Source organism: Seriola lalandi, unplaced genomic scaffold (genome assembly GCF_002814215.2).
Source record: "Seriola lalandi dorsalis isolate HSWRI2012SDOR001 ecotype SW California unplaced genomic scaffold, Sedor1 jcf7180002054518, whole genome shotgun sequence".
NCBI lineage: Eukaryota > Metazoa > Chordata > Actinopteri > Carangiformes > Carangidae > Seriola > Seriola lalandi.
The window spans coordinates 340,980-362,158 of record NW_019525071.1 but is presented as its reverse complement, the minus strand read 5'-3'; the positions used below and the strand labels follow the sequence as shown (position 1 = coordinate 362,158).

At 41.6% G+C, this 21,179-nt stretch overlaps 1 protein-coding gene across 11 annotated transcripts in view; it reads right to left on the bottom strand.

The window, feature by feature from the left end:
- Positions 1–21,179, bottom strand: part of rims1b (regulating synaptic membrane exocytosis 1b) — a 76,290-nt gene that overhangs the window by 27,564 nt on the left and 27,547 nt on the right. For 10 of the 11 annotated variants that reach the window (XM_087175920.1, XM_087175919.1, XM_087175921.1 and 7 more), the window contains exons 3-12: positions 10,226–10,524; positions 8,727–9,628; positions 3,685–3,725; positions 3,195–3,305; positions 2,400–2,499; positions 1,679–1,802; positions 1,123–1,169; positions 889–1,004; positions 671–801; positions 338–509 (exon numbers count right to left, since the gene is read on the bottom strand). In XM_087175920.1, the coding sequence (XP_087032046.1) occupies positions 338–509; positions 671–801; positions 889–1,004; positions 1,123–1,169; positions 1,679–1,802; positions 2,400–2,499; positions 3,195–3,305; positions 3,685–3,725; positions 8,727–9,628; positions 10,226–10,524 (2,043 nt within the window). The remainder of the gene's footprint in view (positions 1–337; positions 510–670; positions 802–888; positions 1,005–1,122; positions 1,170–1,678; positions 1,803–2,399; positions 2,500–3,194; positions 3,306–3,684; positions 3,726–8,726; positions 9,629–10,225; positions 10,525–21,179) is intronic. The other variant, XM_087175912.1, reaches the window with a different exon arrangement.

The window sequence follows — 21,179 nt, the reverse complement described above, 5'->3', positions numbered from 1 at the left end:
AAATAGCATTTGGAAACTGCAACTGGAGAAATATGTGGAAGATTATGCAATTATACAATTTTCTATTTGATGCAAAGATTTATTCAGAATATTGACTTGTATAATTTGAATAATAAAGCAAGCAAATTAAGATGAAACTGATGTTTTAGGTAACATTAAGAATACAGTACATTCCTGTGATGGTTTAAACTGCCACTTCATTTACTGTCCAGTTCAGTAAACCACACTCATATGATTGCATTGCTACAAAATAAAGGCAATTTATCATCAAAAACTCTGTAGATAAGACCTGTATAAAAAAAGGAGTTCAAGTATATGGAGATGATGTCCAACCCACCTCGCCCAGGAATTCACTCTCCTCCTCCTGCACTCTGGGCTGGTCCCAGACTGTGATCTCTAGCATGCGTTCTCTGAAGTCCCGCCGGTGAACGTGGGAATATATGAAGGTCTGGTTCCACTTAGGCTCAGCGCTCTTCTTCACTGTTTTAGTTCGCCGTTTACTCTTATCACTAGAACAAATGTGCGAACACTCAGGGAAGCATTGTCCTGAACATGACCTTATAAGACAGTAATCCTTTAAAATAACAGGCCCAGACGATGGTTCATTTATAGTAAGAAATACTTGTGAGGAGGAGCTGCACAATAAGAAAAATGAACACTGTGTCTTTACCTCCTATCAGGCAGGAAGTACATTTTGACATAGGGGTTCCGAGGTCGTCCGTCTGGTCGGGTTGGCAGGTCTATGGCTTGAAGGACGTTGACGATCAACTGATGGCCCACTTTGTCGTACCACAGCTTCACCTGAAATGACGTGTGAAGGCCATTAACCTCTATCCATATTTATATCTATGCACAGGAGCGTCCGTCCATCCTCATCCAGATACTCACAGAAAGCCGTCCAGGCAGAACCAGAGGAAGGTCTCGGAGGGTGCCTGGGCTGGTAGGGGACATCACTGATATAGAGGGGCGGTCCATCTTTTGTGACTCAAAGGAGCTGGAGCCTGCTGAGGGATGAAGAGAACAACAGATCTTGTAATAAACCATAGAAAAGGCTCCTTATATAAGCAGTAAACAATGTTAATAACATATATAGCCAATAAAGCTGCCCATATAAACACTTACTTGATTCTAGAGGAGGGTGGGATGACTCTGGGATTCTTGGGATGTCTCTGTAAAGAGTCAAAGAGCAGTCAGCAAGCAAGAGTCAGAGCAAACTACATTTAACTAAATTCATAGATTATACATCAAGATACTTGCAAGTTAACGACACAGTCAAGACGTTAGTGTACATTCATCTTTAAAAAATGAATGAGTAAAAGACTCATGTCAACCAACAGTTGCATAGAAGAAGAAGAGCAAGCACTCAGTCAAATACACACTTACATATTAAACATGGTGTGTAGTAGAGAACAAAGGAATAGCTGGAAAAGGGGGTTTTCTTTTGGATCTGGGGGATTTCAGGGGAGGCAAGAGGGTAAGGGGCTCGGCCCATTCAATCAACATTACTTACTGATATGCTCTATACACTTTTCGCAAGAAGTTTTTGGACATAATTCGGTGGATAGAGCTTTTAGATAAAGGAAGGAAGAAATATCAAAAGTGTCTGTCAGAATAAAATCAGTGTCATCACTCAGGTATTTTAATTATAATTATTACATATTGATAACATTAATCTCACCCTATAGGTCTTGAAACAACTATTTCCACTTGGGGTTCGGCCTTTGATTCAAGGATAATGTTGTACACTTCTTTCTTGGTTGCTCCTGGCAACGACTTCCCGTTCCACTGCAGCACCTCGTCACCTGGAACCAGGTAGGCCAACACACAACACAACGATGATGCAGCCTGCAGCTCATCTTGCATTATGTCTGTCTATTAAGAGCCAGCTTCTAATAATTATATTTATATTATATTTCTTAAAGTCAAACTGAAATGTGAAAACATGAGGAAATTGGTTCTTAGTTTCAAGCCTCTGGGTGGCGTTTCCCATGGCAACGAAACATCGCTAGAGGCGTGGTGTCATCTCGTGTGATACACTAGAAGACTTGAGAACTTCATACTGTATATCCTATGAGTGTTGATAAATTACATTTTTACTAGCAAGCTAGGCTAACCAGTTTCCACTCTGAAAGTGGACACTCCACTTGCACTATGGAAGCTAATTCACCTAGCTTGCTAACATTAGCACAGATTCCCACTAGATGTGATTTAAATGACAGGATAATATGAGGAGGGCGACGTGTTGCTGAGAGTTTTGATAGTTTGGTCATTTGCTGTCACCACCACAATGCTAATTTTCATTTCAGTTTGACTTTAAAAAAGCTTCTCAATGAAACTGTTACTGATAAACAATGTACAGTAGCTCCTACACAGCAGCAATATGTTCAGTGGATTCGCACCTGCTCGTAGGTGTCCCACAACATCTGCCAGGCTGCCTTTCTTGACTTTGGTGATGAAGGCCCCAAGTCTTCCTGTCTCTGTCATCTTCCCTCCTACCACCTGCACACAAAGACGAGAATAGGAACAGAGGTGGATGACAGCAGTAATTGCTTGACAGCCACTATTATACCTACTTCTGCACAGTTGTCAAATACTTTTTACCTTTCGGGGTTTGCTACCCAGAACACCACAGCATTCACAGGCATTACAAAACATTATTATTTCTGGATTGGAAAAATCATTTAATCCTTCACTTTCTTCCTCTCTTTACTCACCTCATCTGTACTCTATAACAGATCTCAAAGGGGCTATTTTTAAGTTTTCTCTGGCGGAGAATATGGTTTCTTGCCGGAAGCAGGTGGTGGTGATTGTCGCTTGACAAGAGCTTTGGTCATTGTTGCGTTTACAAGACAAAGGGTTATAATACGACCTCTGAGCAGTGCAATGTCTTCAGGGCAGATTGGTGGCTACAGTGACTTGCCATCGGAAAGTGGGCTAGCTGGTTAGCGTGCTAACTTCAGAGAGATGTGATCAAGACAAGAGTTAACATTAGTGTTGCTCTCCACCTCTGAAGGCAGGTCTTGAAGTAAAGGAATGAAATTTGATGCTGAACTTGCAACGTTTCTTCTAGACTGGTAAGAAAACAGCCGTTAATGCTAATGTTGGCTATGTAGCAATAGCAAAATTTACAAATCGCTCCTTTAAACGAATACTAAAAGAGTGATGAGGAAAATGAGGAATGATTTCCTGCTTACTTTTAGGCCGAGGAGGGAACCAGCCTCACGGGGCATTGCCGACCGCTTGCTTAGCGTGATGCGTCCAATCAGGTGGTCACCTTCTTTTGATGGCTGCCATGTAACTGGATGCTACAAGAACAATAGACCAGTGAGAAAAGGAGACATTTATGAGGTATTATCAAGGTGGTAAGGAAGAATAAAGGGAGATTAGTGAAGAGTAATGGAGGGGGTGAGAAAAATAAAAAAAGGGACAGAGTAGGAAGAGGGAAGTGTAATAATGTTAATTGTTTTTCTAATACTGTTCTGCTGAGTAGGCTTTAATAGGCACGCAAATGCTTTCTTTAGATTACATGTGATTGTATGTGAATAAAACTGCAGTGATCCTATTTGTATTGGTGATGTGTGTGTCTGTTTGTATGTGAGGAGTACATGTAGGTGCATGTGTGCTAAGTGGCCTGGGCAGTGGCACATTAGCACTCTGAATGTGTCAGGTTTCGCTGAAACTCACATGCCACACTGCAGGATCTAGAGGATGACAGTCCCAGTCACCTGCAGGCAGAGAGAGAAAGAGGGGGGAAGTTAGTCACTCAGTCCAGCTTGTTAAGTGCAGTAAAAATCTACAGTTTATTATATCTTACAATCCCAAGATAGAACAGACTGGGAGAGAGATGTTATGTCTCAAATTAAATTAAAGAAAGACTGAATTTTGGCCGATGGTGTCAGGGCCTCACAAAACCCCAATCATCCATTTAATTATTCTAAGTTCTGTCACTTGACACCCCATATAAAACATGTAATAAGTTTATCTCCCCATCCTTATTGTACATCTTACCTACCTGGCACACTGGGCCCCACAGTGCACAACCTACATGTTTGGACTCCACACTGACTAACCCTATCCATCAATGTAAATGACAGTACTTTTCTTAATTTTACTGTTTTTTACATTTTTACTCTTTCCACATACTTTTTTATGACTCCTGCAGGGGAGAGGATTGTCCAACAAAATCAAAATCTGTAATCTGTAATTTGAAGAGCAGTGAAGTGTTAAAGGCTGAAGTATATATAGTTCTTGTCATTCAGCTAAAAAAATCATTCACAATCAAAGTGACTCCCTGTGCTCCAAGACGGCCTGTCCAAAACTGATGCCAGAGCCTGGACAGGGACAGAAACGCCAGTACTGTCAGAGCATCCCAACTCTCATTAACACTGACAGATGGTTAGTGAGAGTACAGGAGCTAAACTGGCCCAGCATCAGACCACTACACCACCACAGGAATAAGACAATAGCAGGATGACATCAGATGGAGATTTAAAAGATCTCAGGAGACTGAGGATCTTCAGCTTCAAGATAAGAGGAATGTCTGCTCCTGGCAGAGAGTGAGACAATGATTCAACCCAAGTTTCTGGCAAAAGAGAGCAGGAAGGGAGCGAATAGAGGTTAATGTTGATGAAAAACCAAGGAAGACATGCACTGGTGTTTGTCAAAGACATGTGAAGTAATATTCAAAGGGAATCAAATGGAAAGCGACTGCTCTTACAGGTTAGCCAGTGAGAGCATGTAGCAGCACTGCTAATCTGAAATCTGAAAGTCCACTCAGAATGCCTTAGAGGATAAATGCTGACTCCACAATTTAAACTGCTGAGTGGACCTTTTGGGAGGATGAACACACTGGGCAGATTACAAAATCTGACCTGCTCCTCTAACTGATGCTACATCAAAGCATCAGCTCTTTGCAGGTATTAACGTAGTATTGTTCTTGATAAACAGTGTGTGTGTGTGTGTGTGTGTGAGTGTGTGGGTGTGTGTGTGTGTGTGTGTGTGTAACTAAAAGGCTAAACAGACCACCATTATAAAAGAGAAGACACGTGAAGGCTAAAAATCTTTAAAAAAAAACAACAACAACAACAACAACAACTTTCTCAGAACCTAGAAAAGTGAGTTTTATTTGCATGATACCATCCCAATGTAAATGTAATTTTTTGTTTTTTTTCGTTTGTTCCCTTTTTCTCCCCATCTGACAGGTCAGTAAAATTGTGACTAAAATTTCCCACCATTCGCTAGTCTGTATTTCCTACATTTTTTCTGTAACAAATTTTATGAACCGCAATGTCACAAAAATCTCATACACACAAACACACATCCTTGTTTTACTATACTCGTGGAGACCCATCATTGACATAATACATTCCCTTGCCCAATACAATAACATTGACCATCACAACTGACTGCCTAAGCCTAACCCGAAACAAAACCTAATTCTAACCCTCACTCCCCACAAAGCTGACAGACCCCACAAGAAGTGGGCTCCTGGTTTTCAAACCTCAATAATATAGTAAAACAACACAAAAAACACACCCCAATGCCCTTACAATGATGGTTTCAAACCAGAATTTCTCTATAGAAAGACATGTACACACACAAACACACACAGCGTTAAGTGCAGCACCCTGGGATCTAGTGTCATCCCACCAGCAGACTTCCTCTTCTTACTACCTTGTTGTTTCCCTTTACTCCAAGAAGTAACCCAATTACATTTAATTACTACCTGCTCCCATTTGACTTGCAACACTGAGCCAAAGTTGCTGTGTCATTAAAACATCAGTCTGGGATATCTTACCCTGGTATATCTGGTTAGATATAACTTATTGGGAAGAATGAGAAACCACACTGTAAAGACAGTTAACAATAATCCTGCTAAGAGCATTCTTAGAACATATAATCAACTGTTCATGCATGAATATTACATAACAATATCCTCTTATGCATCATGTCTGTTGTGCGATGAGCGTTTAAAAAAAAGTCAAAGCTTGTAATCCAAGCAACGTGCACGCATGGCCTCCATGCTCATGTTCTGAATTGAATCCATCTATTTTACAAATTTTAACTTGTTAACAGCTGGCAGCCGCTTACAGTCTACTCTACATCAGTTCAGAATCTTCATTCTTCATTATGTTAGGTAATGTCACATTTTACCATTACTAGGTCATCTTTGTGGAAATAAAACTTCACTGGGCTTTTTCCTCTTACTGTAATTACCTTATGATGCTCACTAGTGGAGCCACTAAGCTTTTTTATGTGAACTACTAAATCAGCGATTATAATCCAGTCCATGATACTATCTGTGAAATCCCATCTACCTGATTTATAGCTTAAAACTAATAAAGCTCTTTGATTACAGGCACTAGGAGTAGAAATACTTACAAGTAATGATAAATCCAATGCAGTCTTTTACTGAAGCAGCTTTGTAAAACTACCTGTACGTCATAAAAAATATAATCAACCTTTAAACCAGTTATTGCAGTTATACAGAACAGTGTCAGAGTTTTACCGTCTTATTTGACTGTCTTGATAATGTTTAAAAAATAAAAATAAAGTAATGTTTTGTTTTCTCCTAGTGTCACTATAGGTCCCCTGATTTTCAGCCCAGCATTTCTCAGTGGGCTTTACAGTCCGCTATCTCTTTCTTATATTCTTTGAATGGTGGCCTAATAATAATGGTTTCACAATGCAGGAAGTCACTTGACTCAATATTAATATCAAAAATCCTAATTCAGAATCAGGTTTATTGCCAAGTACTTTTTCACATGGAATTTGCTCTGGTGTTTTGGTCCATATCGATAAGTACAAAAAATAGAAAGATAAAGCAAGTCCTGTCATGAAGCATAAATAGAAAATACAAATATGAAAAATATTATATATATGAGTTATATATATTTTTTTTTTAAATTTATATTTTTATAAAAATGATGTGTCAAATGACAACTTGAAAACAATGTAACAGGGGTCGCTAAATCTCTAGTCAAGTGTCATCAAACCATTGCAGAGGAAGCGGACCAGTCAAACCGCAAACAAACCAAGACAATGTGGAAGATGTGATGGAAATATGGCAATTATGTTTGTTTCATGTAATAATTTGAGGAAGGTTACGTCTTACAAAGGCACTTATCATTTAATAGTGAGGCTGTTACACTTAAATTATGAGGTGCTTTAACTGCAGGCACATAACATGAGGTTGTTTATCACGTCCCATAAACTTGTAACCCAGATGATGACATCAAAGCCCCTCTTGCCAACACTGTCATGTCTAGACTTAAATATTGTCATCAGATGAGACCAACCCCAGTGAAACAACATCCCATAAAATGCAATTTCTTTTAAAAACAGAAAAAGAACACTTGACCCTGTGACACCATCTCACTTAACCCGATGCATCTATGTAGGGAAACATGCTGCACATTATCCTGCAGAACTCCATGCCTCATGCCACAGATGAGAGTAAAAGGAGACATCCTGTTTTGAGGCCCAGCTAGCTAAAGAGTGTTTAAAACAGCTAATAATCCCAATCCACACCATCTACCCATTACCAGTCCCTGAGTTATAGTAATCTGGATTAAAACATCTGGAACGGGCCCCTTCTGTGACCGGTGAGAGAGATAAGCTGATAGAGCACAGCTAGCCCTACCTACTGCCTCTTGAACTCAGACATTCTCACGTGGCTTATTTTAGCACAGCCCAGCATCGCCTCTGCCATAGCAGTGAGCTGCAAAATACACAGAAACCAAGAAACCACCAGTAACCATACAGCATGCAACCACAACCGGGCTTGATTTTAGCTGATGGTCCATGGTTGGCCGTAGTGCAGCTGGCTGTTTGAAAAGCATTACGTAGCAAGCGAGCCACTGACCTAATTCCACAAATCTGCTGGCCTAAATCACAGGAACTCTCCAAATAAATGAGAGCTGTCCTGAGAGCAGCAGGGTTTAGCCACAGCACAGAGGTGTAGATGACACACAGGGATAGTAATGCACTGTGTGCTGGGTGGGTGCTTCATCCTATCACTTATCGTATAGTTTTACAGTCCGAAATTAGAATGTGTTGGTATTAGAATAATCTTACCAGCCAAAATATCTCACGCTTTTTTTCTTTTTGCACATTATCGTAATTCTACTACCAAGCCTATTTTAGAAGCTGGGGCCATGAGAATATGGCCATAAAGTGTGGGAAGGTGGAAGACATTAAATGGAAAGGAGCTTTATCATGATATTCTTCCTTTACCTATATGTTTTAGGATAACTGAATCTTTCATCTGAATAACAATTCTTTTACAGGTTAAAATTATCATTATTATCCAATTATTATCTCAAGAGTATAAGTATAATATAATTATAAGAAAACTTGTTACAACTGTGTTTCTAATCGTGGCCACACCACACTGTGTATACAGTAGGTGATACAGTCCGAGAGTCCTCTTATCAGTGATGAGAAGACAACAAATGTAGATGAATCCAGGTCTTTTACAATTCATGTAGGCAGAATGCGGATCATGTGTATGTTAAGGATGAGCATGTGAGGCACGTAAGAACTGCAGCAGCTTATTATCAAGTTTTGGAGAGTAGCAAAAAAAACAGGAAGACAGCGAGGCAGCTTCAACAAACAACTATAAGCAACAGTGTCTAATGGAGGGAAATGGATGAGAGCAAACAATGTAAGGTGCGAGTTGGGATCGATTTAGCTTAGTAAACTAGTGGAGTAAGTACATGACTGACCTTTCTCGCTGACGCTTTCCATGTCCACGTCCTCACAGCTGGTGTACTCGGGCGTGGAGCCGCCCTCCTCCTCTGAGCTGCTGATGGACATCTGCCTCTTGTTGACTCCGCGCTTGCTCTTGTATGACCGTGGAGGGGGCGGCCGCAAAGACTCCGACTGGTCCGAGCTCTGGGAGTCCTTCCTCAGCAGGTTATCCCCACCTTTGTCCCTTGGTGTCCGTGTTGTACCAGGTTCTAGGCGGCCCTTGTTCGGACCCCAGTCTGGAGGCACCGGTCCCCCAGGTTGGGGCCCTGATCTCAATCCACCTCCAGAAGGCGGAGGCCCCCCTCCTACCCCCACGGTCCTATCCACAGAGTAGGCTCGGTGGTTCTCCAGGATGGCCTTGCGGTCTCCCTCCCCACCTCCACCCCTCCTGGCCAGACGGTTTTCAGGCACCTCACCTGCGCTGCCTCCTCCACCTCCTCCTTCACCAGGTCCCAGTCCAACCTCATTGATCGCCAGATCACTGTGTCGCCGTTCGTGGCGTACCTTGGACACCTTAGCGTGCATGCGCATCTCCTGCTCCTCCTTTTGTGGTTTCACTGGGTATCGGGCCAGGTTGGGGTCACTACGGTAACGATTCTGGAACTCCTCCTCACGGCGCTGCCGCTCCCTCTGCTCCTCATCCTCTGGCCGTCTCCGGTGTGTTTCTGCGCGACCCAAGTCCTCCCCATCCTCGTAGTCCTGAGAATGGATCTTCTCCAGCCTCCGTCCATCACCCAGCCGTCTTTCTCCTCTGTCCCCAGGGCCCACCCGCTCATCCAGGGATGACTGAGACGGCAACTTCCCAGCAGGTCTCCTGCCACTACCACGCCCCATGCCTCCCTTACCATTTTGTTCATGGAGGGAAACCGGCCTTTTCCTGTATGAGAAGATGATTCGTTATACCAGTGTATCATATAGTCTGCAGACACAGACACAAGCACAGGTGCATCATTTCCATGACAACAGCTGAGCACTGTTGGAATTTGTAATATGGATAAAATGCTGAGAAGAGAAATATCCTGAGCTGAGGACATTCCTTTCTATATTTGTAAAACCTTGCTTCAGTCACTTTTAGATGAACAGATCAAACAGTGATGAATGCTTACCTAACTCACCCACCAAATGAAAACAAAGGGATTGAATCAAAGACCTCTCAAGACTAAAACCTCTGACCTAGCTTCTCCACTGGTTAAGCTAGAGCAGACACAGATCTAATTTTTTTTTTTTTTACCACAGGGATTAAAAAACAACAACAGCAGCTTCAGCTAATATACCAGAAAAATGGATCCTCAGCCCCGAAGCAGTGCTAGCTTTCTCTGTTTTAGAGAAATATGGCTTCCATTCTCCAATTCCCATCATGTTAATGAAATAAGGTACAGATTGTACATGTAAAACCCCCACCAGTGGCAGCTCCTGCAGCATACAGATTAAATGCATCACAGAAGCTGTGTTTGTGTGTATTCTGATGCCTTACTTTTCTCTGGGTGGTTCACTTTGGGAGCGAGAGCTAGGCATGGTGTCAGCACCCTTGGGAGCAGTGATACCAGTGGGCGGCTGTGTCCCGTCCGGCCCTGCGCTGGTCTTGGTGCTGGAAGGCGGGGCTTGGGACCTGGAGCGCAGTAGCTTCCTGTCCCGTTGGGCCTCACCTCCCGTGGCTGGGTCGTTCAAGGAGGTGCCCAGGCTCCCCGGCCGCACCCCTGACTCCGAAAACCATTCTCCTGATTTGGTGAGAATCTCCTGCTGCTTACGGCACAGGTTGCATACCCACATTACCTACAGGGGTTAAAAGGACAAACGTGTTTGCAAGCTGGGTTCAGCAGCACTCGAGAACAACAATAAACAAATGGAATAATTCACAAAAAAAGTGTTTAGGCATGCCTGTGATAAACAGATCTGTGGGACTGTCAACATCTACACAACACAAATTACTTTTATTGAACACTGAACCAAACAAATGCAGAAGTATTCATTTTATGCGAGCAGATACAGCTTCTCCTAAAAGCCTCGTTGTGTCTATCAAGTTTCACAAACGCCTGCTTCCATACAATAAGTGGCGGCAGCTCATCTTTACAAAATGAAAAAAAAAAATCTTGGTATTCCCCCACATGCTTTTCCCTCCTTCCTTTGCTACAGCTTATCAAATATTAAAGAGCACTCAGATATGACAGACTGTGCTGTTTTACCATTTCAACATCATCAGTGAATACAGCTGTGCAAAGGCTATCATATGATCTGTACTGCTTTTTTTTTGAACTACAGAAACCTCTTTAGAAGTTGTGTTTCACCTGCCCTGTGGCTCTAATGTTGTCAGTTTTATGACAATAAAATAAGCACTGATTAAGCCGATGATAGCTGGTTAATAAAAATTTCTGCTTTCAGATTGATCCAATAGGCTCATATTATTATATTATTTATCATATGTCAATTGACTACTACAAACAATAGTTGAATGAGAGAAATTGAACTGTAAATTGCATTGTTCTGTATATATATGTATTGTTTTATCTCAAAGGAGGAATATTAACATTTTTCTGGTCAGTGCATCGTCTTTGCACATGCAGCCAGTGGTTTCCTGTGATCTAGATTCTAAAAGTGTGTAAAATGCACCATTACAAATGGAAAATTGATGATCTGAGACATGTACAGAAGCATTGATAAAATTAGATTCTTCAGCCTCTAAATGACAACAGCATATACTCACATGTGGCCATGGCTACTGAATATCACCTCACTTCGACAGCACAAAAACAGGATTTATCTCCCTCTGTATTTATAATCCCAGCGGTTTATATTTCCAGAGAATAAATCCAAAACAAGGGGAAACACAGTCGTCCCTTATATTCCACCTAGGAATCACGGCACAAGTTAAAAACAGAGCACCTCTGGGACCTTAGGAAACCCCAAAAATACTGCTCCTTGATGGCCAGTGGGATGGACCGTTAGCAATCAGTTTAGCAGTTAGCAGTTAGCCTTCAGCGCGCACATTCATCTTGGCCTGATTGAATCCTAGTTGGCGCATGTCCAGACTAATCTAAAGTAAATCCACTGCCTGCACAACCCACAGCTGTCAGGCAGCCGCCCAGCTACACACTACAGTCTCTTTCTCTCTCTGTCTTTCTCCACCTCTTTACCTCAGCTGAGGGGCAACAGATTACCACTGGCCAGTAATCCTTTCAGCTCCTCACCATTATTCAACTCATCATCAGCTACGCACACCAGCTCACAATCATAACTTCTAACCTATAGTGCCCCCATCCTCCATCATCCCCCTCAGTCAGAACTACACAGGTTCACTGTTCTTTCCCAGTGCAGGATGGGATATCCGCTATTTTATGCACAGTAAAATTTACTGAAACAAACGTGTCGATTGGACCTCTCACATTTCAGCCAAATGAAAATAGTCAAACCTTCACACCTCTAATCTGCTGAAGCAATTTTCAGCTCTTTAATATGAAGCCCCACAGCATGAGCTCCTGAAAATCTTGATTCTGGGGACTAAATGATGTGGCCAATCTTTTTCAATACCTTGCTTTGAAGAATTTAAACATGTTTTGTTATAAAAACCCTTTTTGACATTTTATGCAAACCTTTGATATTTGACAGTTTTCAATAACTGGTGCTATGGACACATTTCACATGGTAAGCTTCATACTAAAAAAGTATCTCAGTCAGAGACACTATAAGGACACTAAGTGACCTTATAGCTAATGTCAATTCACTTATATACTTATATTAATTCATTGATGAAAACTATGACTAAATACCTTTTCTTCCTTGACTAAGACGAGATAATGACGATACTGCACCTATGTCATTAAACGCTAACTGTGTCTATATCAACATGCAATATCACTGATGAAAACAGGGAAGACTAAAATGTTATATAAAAAATATTAACTTTACCAAAATCTCATGCTGCATTTTTCATATCTGGACTACACTGGCCACAGCACACAGTCAGCGCAGCACGGAGCACAATGAGGAATAACTTGGCACGGATATTTTTTTCCTTTGTTAAAACTGATCTCAGATCTTTTATTCATTTTTATTTTTTAATGCAAGCAGATAGCAATTGGTGTGTGTACAGTACTATTTTCAATTTTATTAGATTAACTACTTTTATTTCCATTGTTCAAAAGGTAAGTTTGTACCTTGGGTAATAAAAAAGTAGTTTCAGAACATTTTATTGTGTGTGCACTGTCACTGTTTTATAACAGTTAGTATAACTGTGAGTATTGGGCCCCGAGGACCAGTTATTGATTGGATCAAAATAAATATGCAAATTCGAACATGGTCAATGCGTAGATGTATTCCTTAAATTGATAACATCAGACCAGACACTTTCTGCAAAGCTGCATTCTTACTCATCCAACCTGTATACTTCATCAGATAACAAGATCAAAATTGACTAAAGCAATTATTGGTTTTAGCTAAATTAGATTGACTGAAATATTCAATATCATCTGATGACTAAAAGGACTCAAATGGTTAGTTTTTTGAGGCGGGATCAATACCAAGACTAAATAAAAAAAAAAAAATACAGTTAGTTTGCTTTGCTAGTCACTGCCAATGCAGAGAAGGGTATGTTCTAATCCACTAGCTTAATCCCTGAATTAGAGCATCATATAGAAAAACGCACATCACAGGACGACTGTTCATGTCCCACTTTGTTCTCAAACCAAAGGAGAATGGTACGACTTCATATGTTTGTTATGTGCTGCAAGGCCTACACTTTATAGTGACAATAAAGTTATAGAACACATGGGCATGCACACACACACACACAACCACACACACACACAATATATAATACATATAATCCTTTACTGGTGTGATTGTGCTCAGTGTTCCTCAATAGCCTGAAAGATACTGAAGGGGGAATTAATTGTGTGTGTGTGTTTGTTTATGTACATAAGATGCAGAAACCCCACCCTATAGTGTGTGTGAGACACATGCATGTATGTGCAGTGCTGCTCGCTGCCAGGCCAGCCAGAGCGTGATGTCAGAGCCTCAGTTAAACCAACCAATCAGCTGCATCCGTCCAGAGGCAGCCCACTCTAGTGTCACCTCGAGTTCCTCTCACTGCCTCACTGCTGTGGACTGCGATGTGCTGTGAGAATGTGTTTGTGTGTGTGCACAGATATGTGTACAGTATGTATATGTAGGACATTTCTGAAGCCTTCTTGCCTAGAAGAGCGTGGCGTGGGCGACTGCCTGAAGGCAAGATGTGTGTGTGTGTGTGTGTGTGTGTGTGTGTGTGTTTGTGTGTGGAGAATAAGCAGTGCCATCTCTGTCATGTAATAATGTCAACCTCCTTCTGCCTAAAAAATGTGCTTCTCCATGGTAACCAAATCACCGAGAAGTGCTAGTGTGTGTGTGTGTGTGTGTGTGCCTGTAAAACTGAGAAAGAGCGAAACAGAGTGTGTATCAGTACTGAACAAAGACAGCAGAGAAACCTAAAAAAAAAGCAGAAGTAGCATAAAGATATATAGACTCCTGTCCCCCTTTTTTTGCTCATTTTGTTTTCCTTTTCTGTCATCCTGTCTTTCCCCCCCCTTTCTTTCTCCTCCTTTCATTTGCTCTCCCTTTTCTTCCTCCCCTCTCCTTTCTGTCCTTTCCTTTACTTCCCTTGCCTTTCCTGTTTGTTTCCTTTTCTTTCTCTTCATCTTTCCCTTGACATTTATTTCCTTTCCCTTCTCTTTCTCTTTTATTTCCCATACTCTCCTCTCTCCCTTAATGTCTTCTGTCTCCTTGCTTTCCTTCCCCTCTCTTTATTTCCTCTCCCCTCTTTTCCTTTCCTTTCCATTTATGTTGTTTCTTGCTTTGTGTTCCCTTTCCCTTGCTCTCCTCTCCCCTTTTCCCTCCCTATCCTCTCCTTTCTTTCCCTTCATCTCCTTGCTTTTGCTTTTCTCCCTTTATTTTCTTTTCCATCTTTGATTCTTTTCCTCTCCTCCCCTCTTGTTTTCGTCCCCTCCTCTCTCTTTTTCCTTTCCATTTCCTCTGCTCCACTCTTTTCATTTCCTCTCTGATTTCCTTCTTACTTTCCTTTTCTATCTCCTCACCTTCCAGCTCAGCTGACACACCTGGCTGACTTTACAAATGAAGACACCACACGCCTGTCACTCACACTTCTCTATCCCCCAGCCCCTTCCCTTCATCCCCCACCCCCAGCACCGCTCCAACCATCTGCTGACAAAACGGCGAAGGCGTGCCCTGCCACAGCTCTGCCAGCAGCAGCAACAGCCTTCAACAGCAGTTCACAGAACAGCATTCATTTAGGCCTGAATTGTGTGAACATCAGCTTTTCCTTAAATGGGCAGAATAGATGGGAGCCTTGGGGGTGGCGGAGCAGTGGGGAGGGGGTGGTTGGCTTTCAGTCAGCATGTGTGACCCCGCCCTCAACACACACACACGCACAGACACACACACACACACACACACAGACAGACACACACACACACACACACAGACACACACACACACACACACACACACACACACACACACACACCTCGACAGAATGACATATGAGGCAGCACTGGGTGTAAACTGCCATCGTTTAGGGAATGGTAAATCCTGAATGGTGGGAAGAAAGACGGCCGCAAAAGACATAATGCTCCATTTCCTCTAATAAGGTGATAGATCAACTCTGAAAGCAGGAGGGCATTCAGTGGCGAGGACGGCTGAAAGAAAAGCAGAGCTGTTGTGGCTGTAAATCCACACTGCTTTTACATTTCTGATCACAAGATCATGGAGAAGACTCCTTCATTTCTCTACATCACCACTCCTGAAGCAATTTATGAAGACAACTTCAATCCTGATTATCGATGTCCGTCTGTGACCTCAGCGCAGATGTTACTCCATGATTTGGTCACACAGCGTCTCCTACACAAGCCTTTGAGGAAAAATCTAAACTTGAATATTTACCAGTGGTTGGTTGTATCTTTCAAACTATTTTCATGATCTATCTTTCATGAGATATCAAGTGTTTGTCAAATTTCCACAGACTCCAGTAGCCACACAGCCTGCCATTGCTAGCACACTGAAGAAGATTTGAGTGCATTGAGAGTGACAAGGTTTTTTCTATATATATCAAATTAAAAACATATACAAAAGACATTATTAGACAGTTAACAGCAGGGAGATGACCAGGCTTGGGTCTTGAAACCCATTATCAATGCGGCACCGGTTCTTAAACAGCCATAACGAATCAAAATGCAGATTTCAGTGCCACGTAAATGCCTGAACTGTTGGTGTTTTGAAATGTACATTACAGACAACAGAAACATCACGTGCTATCACCAGCCTACCGTTAGCTATTACCTATGATAAACATGCTTAAAATGCCAAAAACCCAAACAAACCAAAATGTGGCTGTAATTTCACTCAAAATGATTCCAACACCATGACGTGCAATTTAAAACAATTGTGTGTAAAGGGGGAACACTTCAACTTCAATGAAGCATCTAGTAACACAGAGGACAGCTTGCATGACCCCAAGCCAAGCATGGCAGGTGGGCATCCCTGGCTCCAGCTATGGGATGATGACAGCCGCCTTTCCTAAGGTTAGTAATGCAATGCTGTTTGCAAGTCTTGCATTTAATAAAAAACTAACAAGTTATCAAATTATTGGCAATTAAAAAAGCTGTTGTTGACCACTGTTTTGTGATCCTTTTTTAAGTATTGGTTCAGGTTTAGGCACCAATACAGTTTTAAAAGTATTGGGTTTTTTTTCATCGGTACCCAACCTTAGACATGACAGTAACCCAAACCCTGTAAGCCATCAGGGAGCAAATGACGCCACCAACGCCAACAGTTTCAAAACCACTTCATCTGAAGATAAAACTGAACATGAGCAGAAACTGAAATGTCAGTTTTACTCCCTCAGGAACACATGATTACAATGAGTAGGGTAGGTCATAGAAATAAGTATAATAAGTAATAATTTTACTGTTTGCTTAACCTGTATCTCTCTGACTGTTTGTGTCACTTGCCCTTTCCCCATCTGACCCTTTTTAGTGATGATGCCTAATTTCAGCAATGAAACTGGCAAGTGAGGATGTTAGCTGGGCTTTGAATTCATATGTAGGCTTTCACTTTTCACTCATGACTTTTCAGTGAGGATGATAATAATAGGAGCAGCAACAGTATTACAAAGCACTTCACAACATTAAAGGTTCATTTTGAGAATGTTGCTTTTGGCTTTTGCCAGATCCAGTCAGGGAGGTCCTATTATTAGACATACAAGCCTTACATGAAGGCCAGGGTGATTGTCATCAATTGTCAGCACACAGCAACACATGATATGTTGGTAGGTACACAGGAAGACAAAGAGAGAAGAGAAAGAGAATAGGGACAGATAATGAAAGAGGGGGATAAAAAGTTAAATGGAGATGCTTTAGGATGGACAGAAGAGAAAGCACAAAGAGAGGGAGAGTGTTACAGAGGCCCGCTACAGAGTCAGTACTGTACAACAGGAGAGGAGTGGAGTGTGAGGAGGAGGAGGAGGAGGAGGAGGAGGAGGAGGAGGAGAGAGCAGTGGGTTAGTCATCTAGTACTGAGAAACATGATTGAGATTATGCAGTGCATCCTCCCTTCCAGTAAAAAGTGCAGTGTCAGCTTGATGCAGTAAGCGAGCAAGACTCTGTATGAATGTATCAGTGTGAATCTGAGCATGTGTGTGTATGGGTGTCTTCAGAGTACACGAGACAAACAAATACTTACAAGCAAACGTAACAAACAGCTGCAACCATGTCCTGAATAATGCCTGGGTGACACTCTAAGCTTTATTTTACAACACCAGTAACACCACAGATCTATTTGGCCCAGATTCTTATAAAAAAAATCCTTAAACTTAATTTGGTATTAATTACCATTAATGATGGTACAGGAAGTTGTGATGACTGTACTTCCTAGACTTGTTTTAATCTATAATGTGTGAGTGTTGTCCATTCATCAGTGCTTATGTACATTTATGTGCATGATTTTTTTGGGCACTAAGTAGAGCGAGAGAGAGATTGTGTGTGTGTGTGTGTGTGTGTGTGTGTGTATGTGTGTGTGTGTGTGTGTGTGTGTGTGTGTGTTGTGTGTATGTGTGTGTGTGTGTGTGTTGTGTGTGTGTGTTGTGTGTGTTAGGCCCCTGCGCCTGCCTGCTCTCCACTGGGAGGCAGTGCTCCTCTACAGAGGAGACAGATTGTCAGCGGTTTCTGGAAGCCATCTGGAGCTGACATTAAACAGACATAAACAAACATTCGGCCATTAACAAGCTACAGCACCAGCAATAGCAAGGCAGCTTTGACACAGGGCTATGATATACAGACCAGCTTCTGCACACACTTCTGAGAGCTGAGCTTAGCCTTTCTTTCACATACTGAAAATGAAATTAAACTTGAAAATGTTGGTATTTAATGATGTGCTCTGTTTACTAGAGTCCATCCAGTAAGTGACTTTCAGTTCCAGACACAAAAATATAAAAAGCACTATTCTATCCTTTCATTTCAGGGCGGTTCAATATTAAGTACAATGCTTTAAATATTTCACTTTAAGAGCAAACATAACTCATATAAGCCAAAGAACCTGTTTTCCCCATTATTTTTTCTTTCAAAATGATGTACAGCACTACCACTAAATGATTAGACATTTTTGAAACAATGGGTCTTTGATTTCAGACAGAGCTAAACAAAAGTAAGCTTGTAATTTCTAGTAACCGTTCCTAGTAGATTTTACCAGCTATAACGTGCTAGGTAATTAAGCTAACATTAGCTTCAAAAGCGATATCACATGCTGACTTTTTAATGTTTCCTGCTGACTCGTTTTCAAAAAGGACAATCTTGTTAAAATGATCATAAATAAGCACTTCATGGCTACATACATGATATCATGCTAAAAGAATATGGGTAAAGCTTGTAACTCAAGGGACAGGCCTTAAGGCTGAGGACTAACTTGTGTTAGTGTTTGTCAAACATAATGCTCAGGTTGATGGAGTGTAAACATCCCCAAAATCAATAAAGTGCAGATCAGAGCTACTAGCATCAAATCTGACAGCATCCTGAATTGTTCCATACAATGGGGAAATACTGCACAGTCGATATGTGAGAAGATAAACACACTCTTTAATCGATTCCTTACACTTCAGCTTTTGTGTTTTTGGAAAGGCAATAAAAAAGACCCTCCAAAATTCCACCAGTCGTGCCTAGTTATGATCGATAGGCTATGAGCGGACTGCCAATTCTTGTTGAAGAAAAATGTCAATCTGCGTATCATACTTGAGCTAAGACCAGGTCATCTTGATTCTTGGATTTTAATCTCATATACCTGAGAAGATATTGCATAAGCAGCACACCAAAGTCTGCATGAAGGACATGAGTCAACCTTTTCCACTCTGACTCAGCTGCTGCCTTACCTGGGTGCATATGTAAAGAAACATGATGAATCCTATTTCTAACAATAAAAAGATTGAGCACCATCCCAAACTAAAACTTACTGCCATTCCCTTCCTCATGTCAGACTTTCAGACAGGACGCAGCAGTAACAACATTTTGTCAAAACTTTGCAGTGACCAAGCATTAAGGGGAAGTGGACAAAGTGGAACATATACCTGGGCCCCTCCCGTCTCCCTATGGCAAGGCTGGTCTGGTCTCAAACACACAGGCAGGGAAAGCATGCACAGGCATGAGTGTGCATTCATTATGCATTCAGATAAAAAGTCTGTAGGTTAGAGTGCTTTCTCATACGCATGCCAGCTTAAATGCCAATCCATCGTCCCCGTTTTTTTTTTTTGGTTTATCACAGTAACTATTTCCCCCCTCCCAGCACAGCCATGCCTATAGCCATAGGAAGAGGGGTCAGGATGGGTCAGACAATTCAGACACCCCTGCAGACAGCCTATATTACGGCTCATGCTCACTCTGCCCGCCAGTTAAATTTTCAGGGTCTGCATTCATTCTCAGAATTAGAGTAGTGATGCACGATCACCAGCCAGCTGCCCTGGGACTGCTTATCCACATTGATCTGTGAGACAAAAACTGATTGTGGGTCTGAATTCCTGTTCTGATGCTGTGAATGAGCACAGACCCGAGTGTGAAGGGGAGACAATAGTAGTGACCCATGCAGCAAAACCCAGCAAGCCTTACCCTGTCCTTCACTATGAGACACTTTGGAGGGGGAGGAGACAGACAATGGACATAGAATTAGTCAGGGTTTACGCTAGAGAACAAATCTGCTGTGGACACAATAGCTCCAGGTGGCTCCGCCCCACACAGTACAGTCATTTCTCTGAGAAATCAAAGTTAACAGAAACGATGAACTATCAGGGACTCCCTCTGTTTAGTTAAGTCAGTAATCCATAAGTGGATTTGTACACACACTGGCTCCATTCCAATCCAATAGCTCACTCTCTTGCATCTGATGTAGGTTTTTCAACCCTCTTTCTTTCAGCTGAGAAATTATAGGTCTGGCCAACAAGAAAGAAACTAAATTTAGAAATATTTTTACGTCACTTTTCCAGAGTAGAAGTCAGCTTGAAAACAGACAAGAGAGATCTCAGCTCCAGATTTGAACACAGCCAGCATTTTTACCTTCAGGTTGCACAGACATCATATTCACAGCACAGAGAGAACACAAAAAAGATGCTAACCACTTTGTCCTCCTTTGATGCATGCAGTCCAGGTAGCAGTGAGAATTGAGAAAAGTGAGGGAGGAAGTGGAGCAAGGAAGGAAAGGAGGGAAAGATATGACAGAACATAAAAGAAATAAAGATGCAGAGAGGGTGAGTTTGTGAAACAGGAGATTTGACAGATTGTGGGAAAAGAATGGAAAAAAAATAAAGGAGGAAGAGGGGGGGGGTGTGGTGCAAACATTTGTTAATCACATTCTGCAGAACTGATACACATACTTCATATTCAGTGACAGTCTGAGGCAGTCAGGACAACAATATGTGAATGTAAGTGACCACTGACATGTTAGGCTGCAGCGACATGCATGACCCAGCTTGGCATGGCCTAGGAGTGATTCATGACCTGTGACAACATCGGGATGTGTCACAGCTCCTCAGCACAGAGAGGAAACTGGGACACCAAAAGCAACATGGAGCATTCTTCCACAACCCTTAACTTTACTAAACCAACTTTCTGGAAATATACTGTCATAGAAAATAATTCCATGTCTTTTAATCATCTATCAAATATTCACATGTTAAAGTCACTTTGTTGCTTCTTCTGTCTTATGCTTTAATGAAATTTCCTAAAATGTTGCTGATAGGGCAAAATAAAAAACAACTTTGGAATGATCATTAAGATGCATAATAGTTGATTATCTTTGTTTTGATGTCAGGATTCAAAGAGGTACAAAGGTTGATTTTACTTAATTTACTACTTAATGAACCCTATGAATTAATGTAACTCCAGCAAGACAAATTAATAAATCTATGA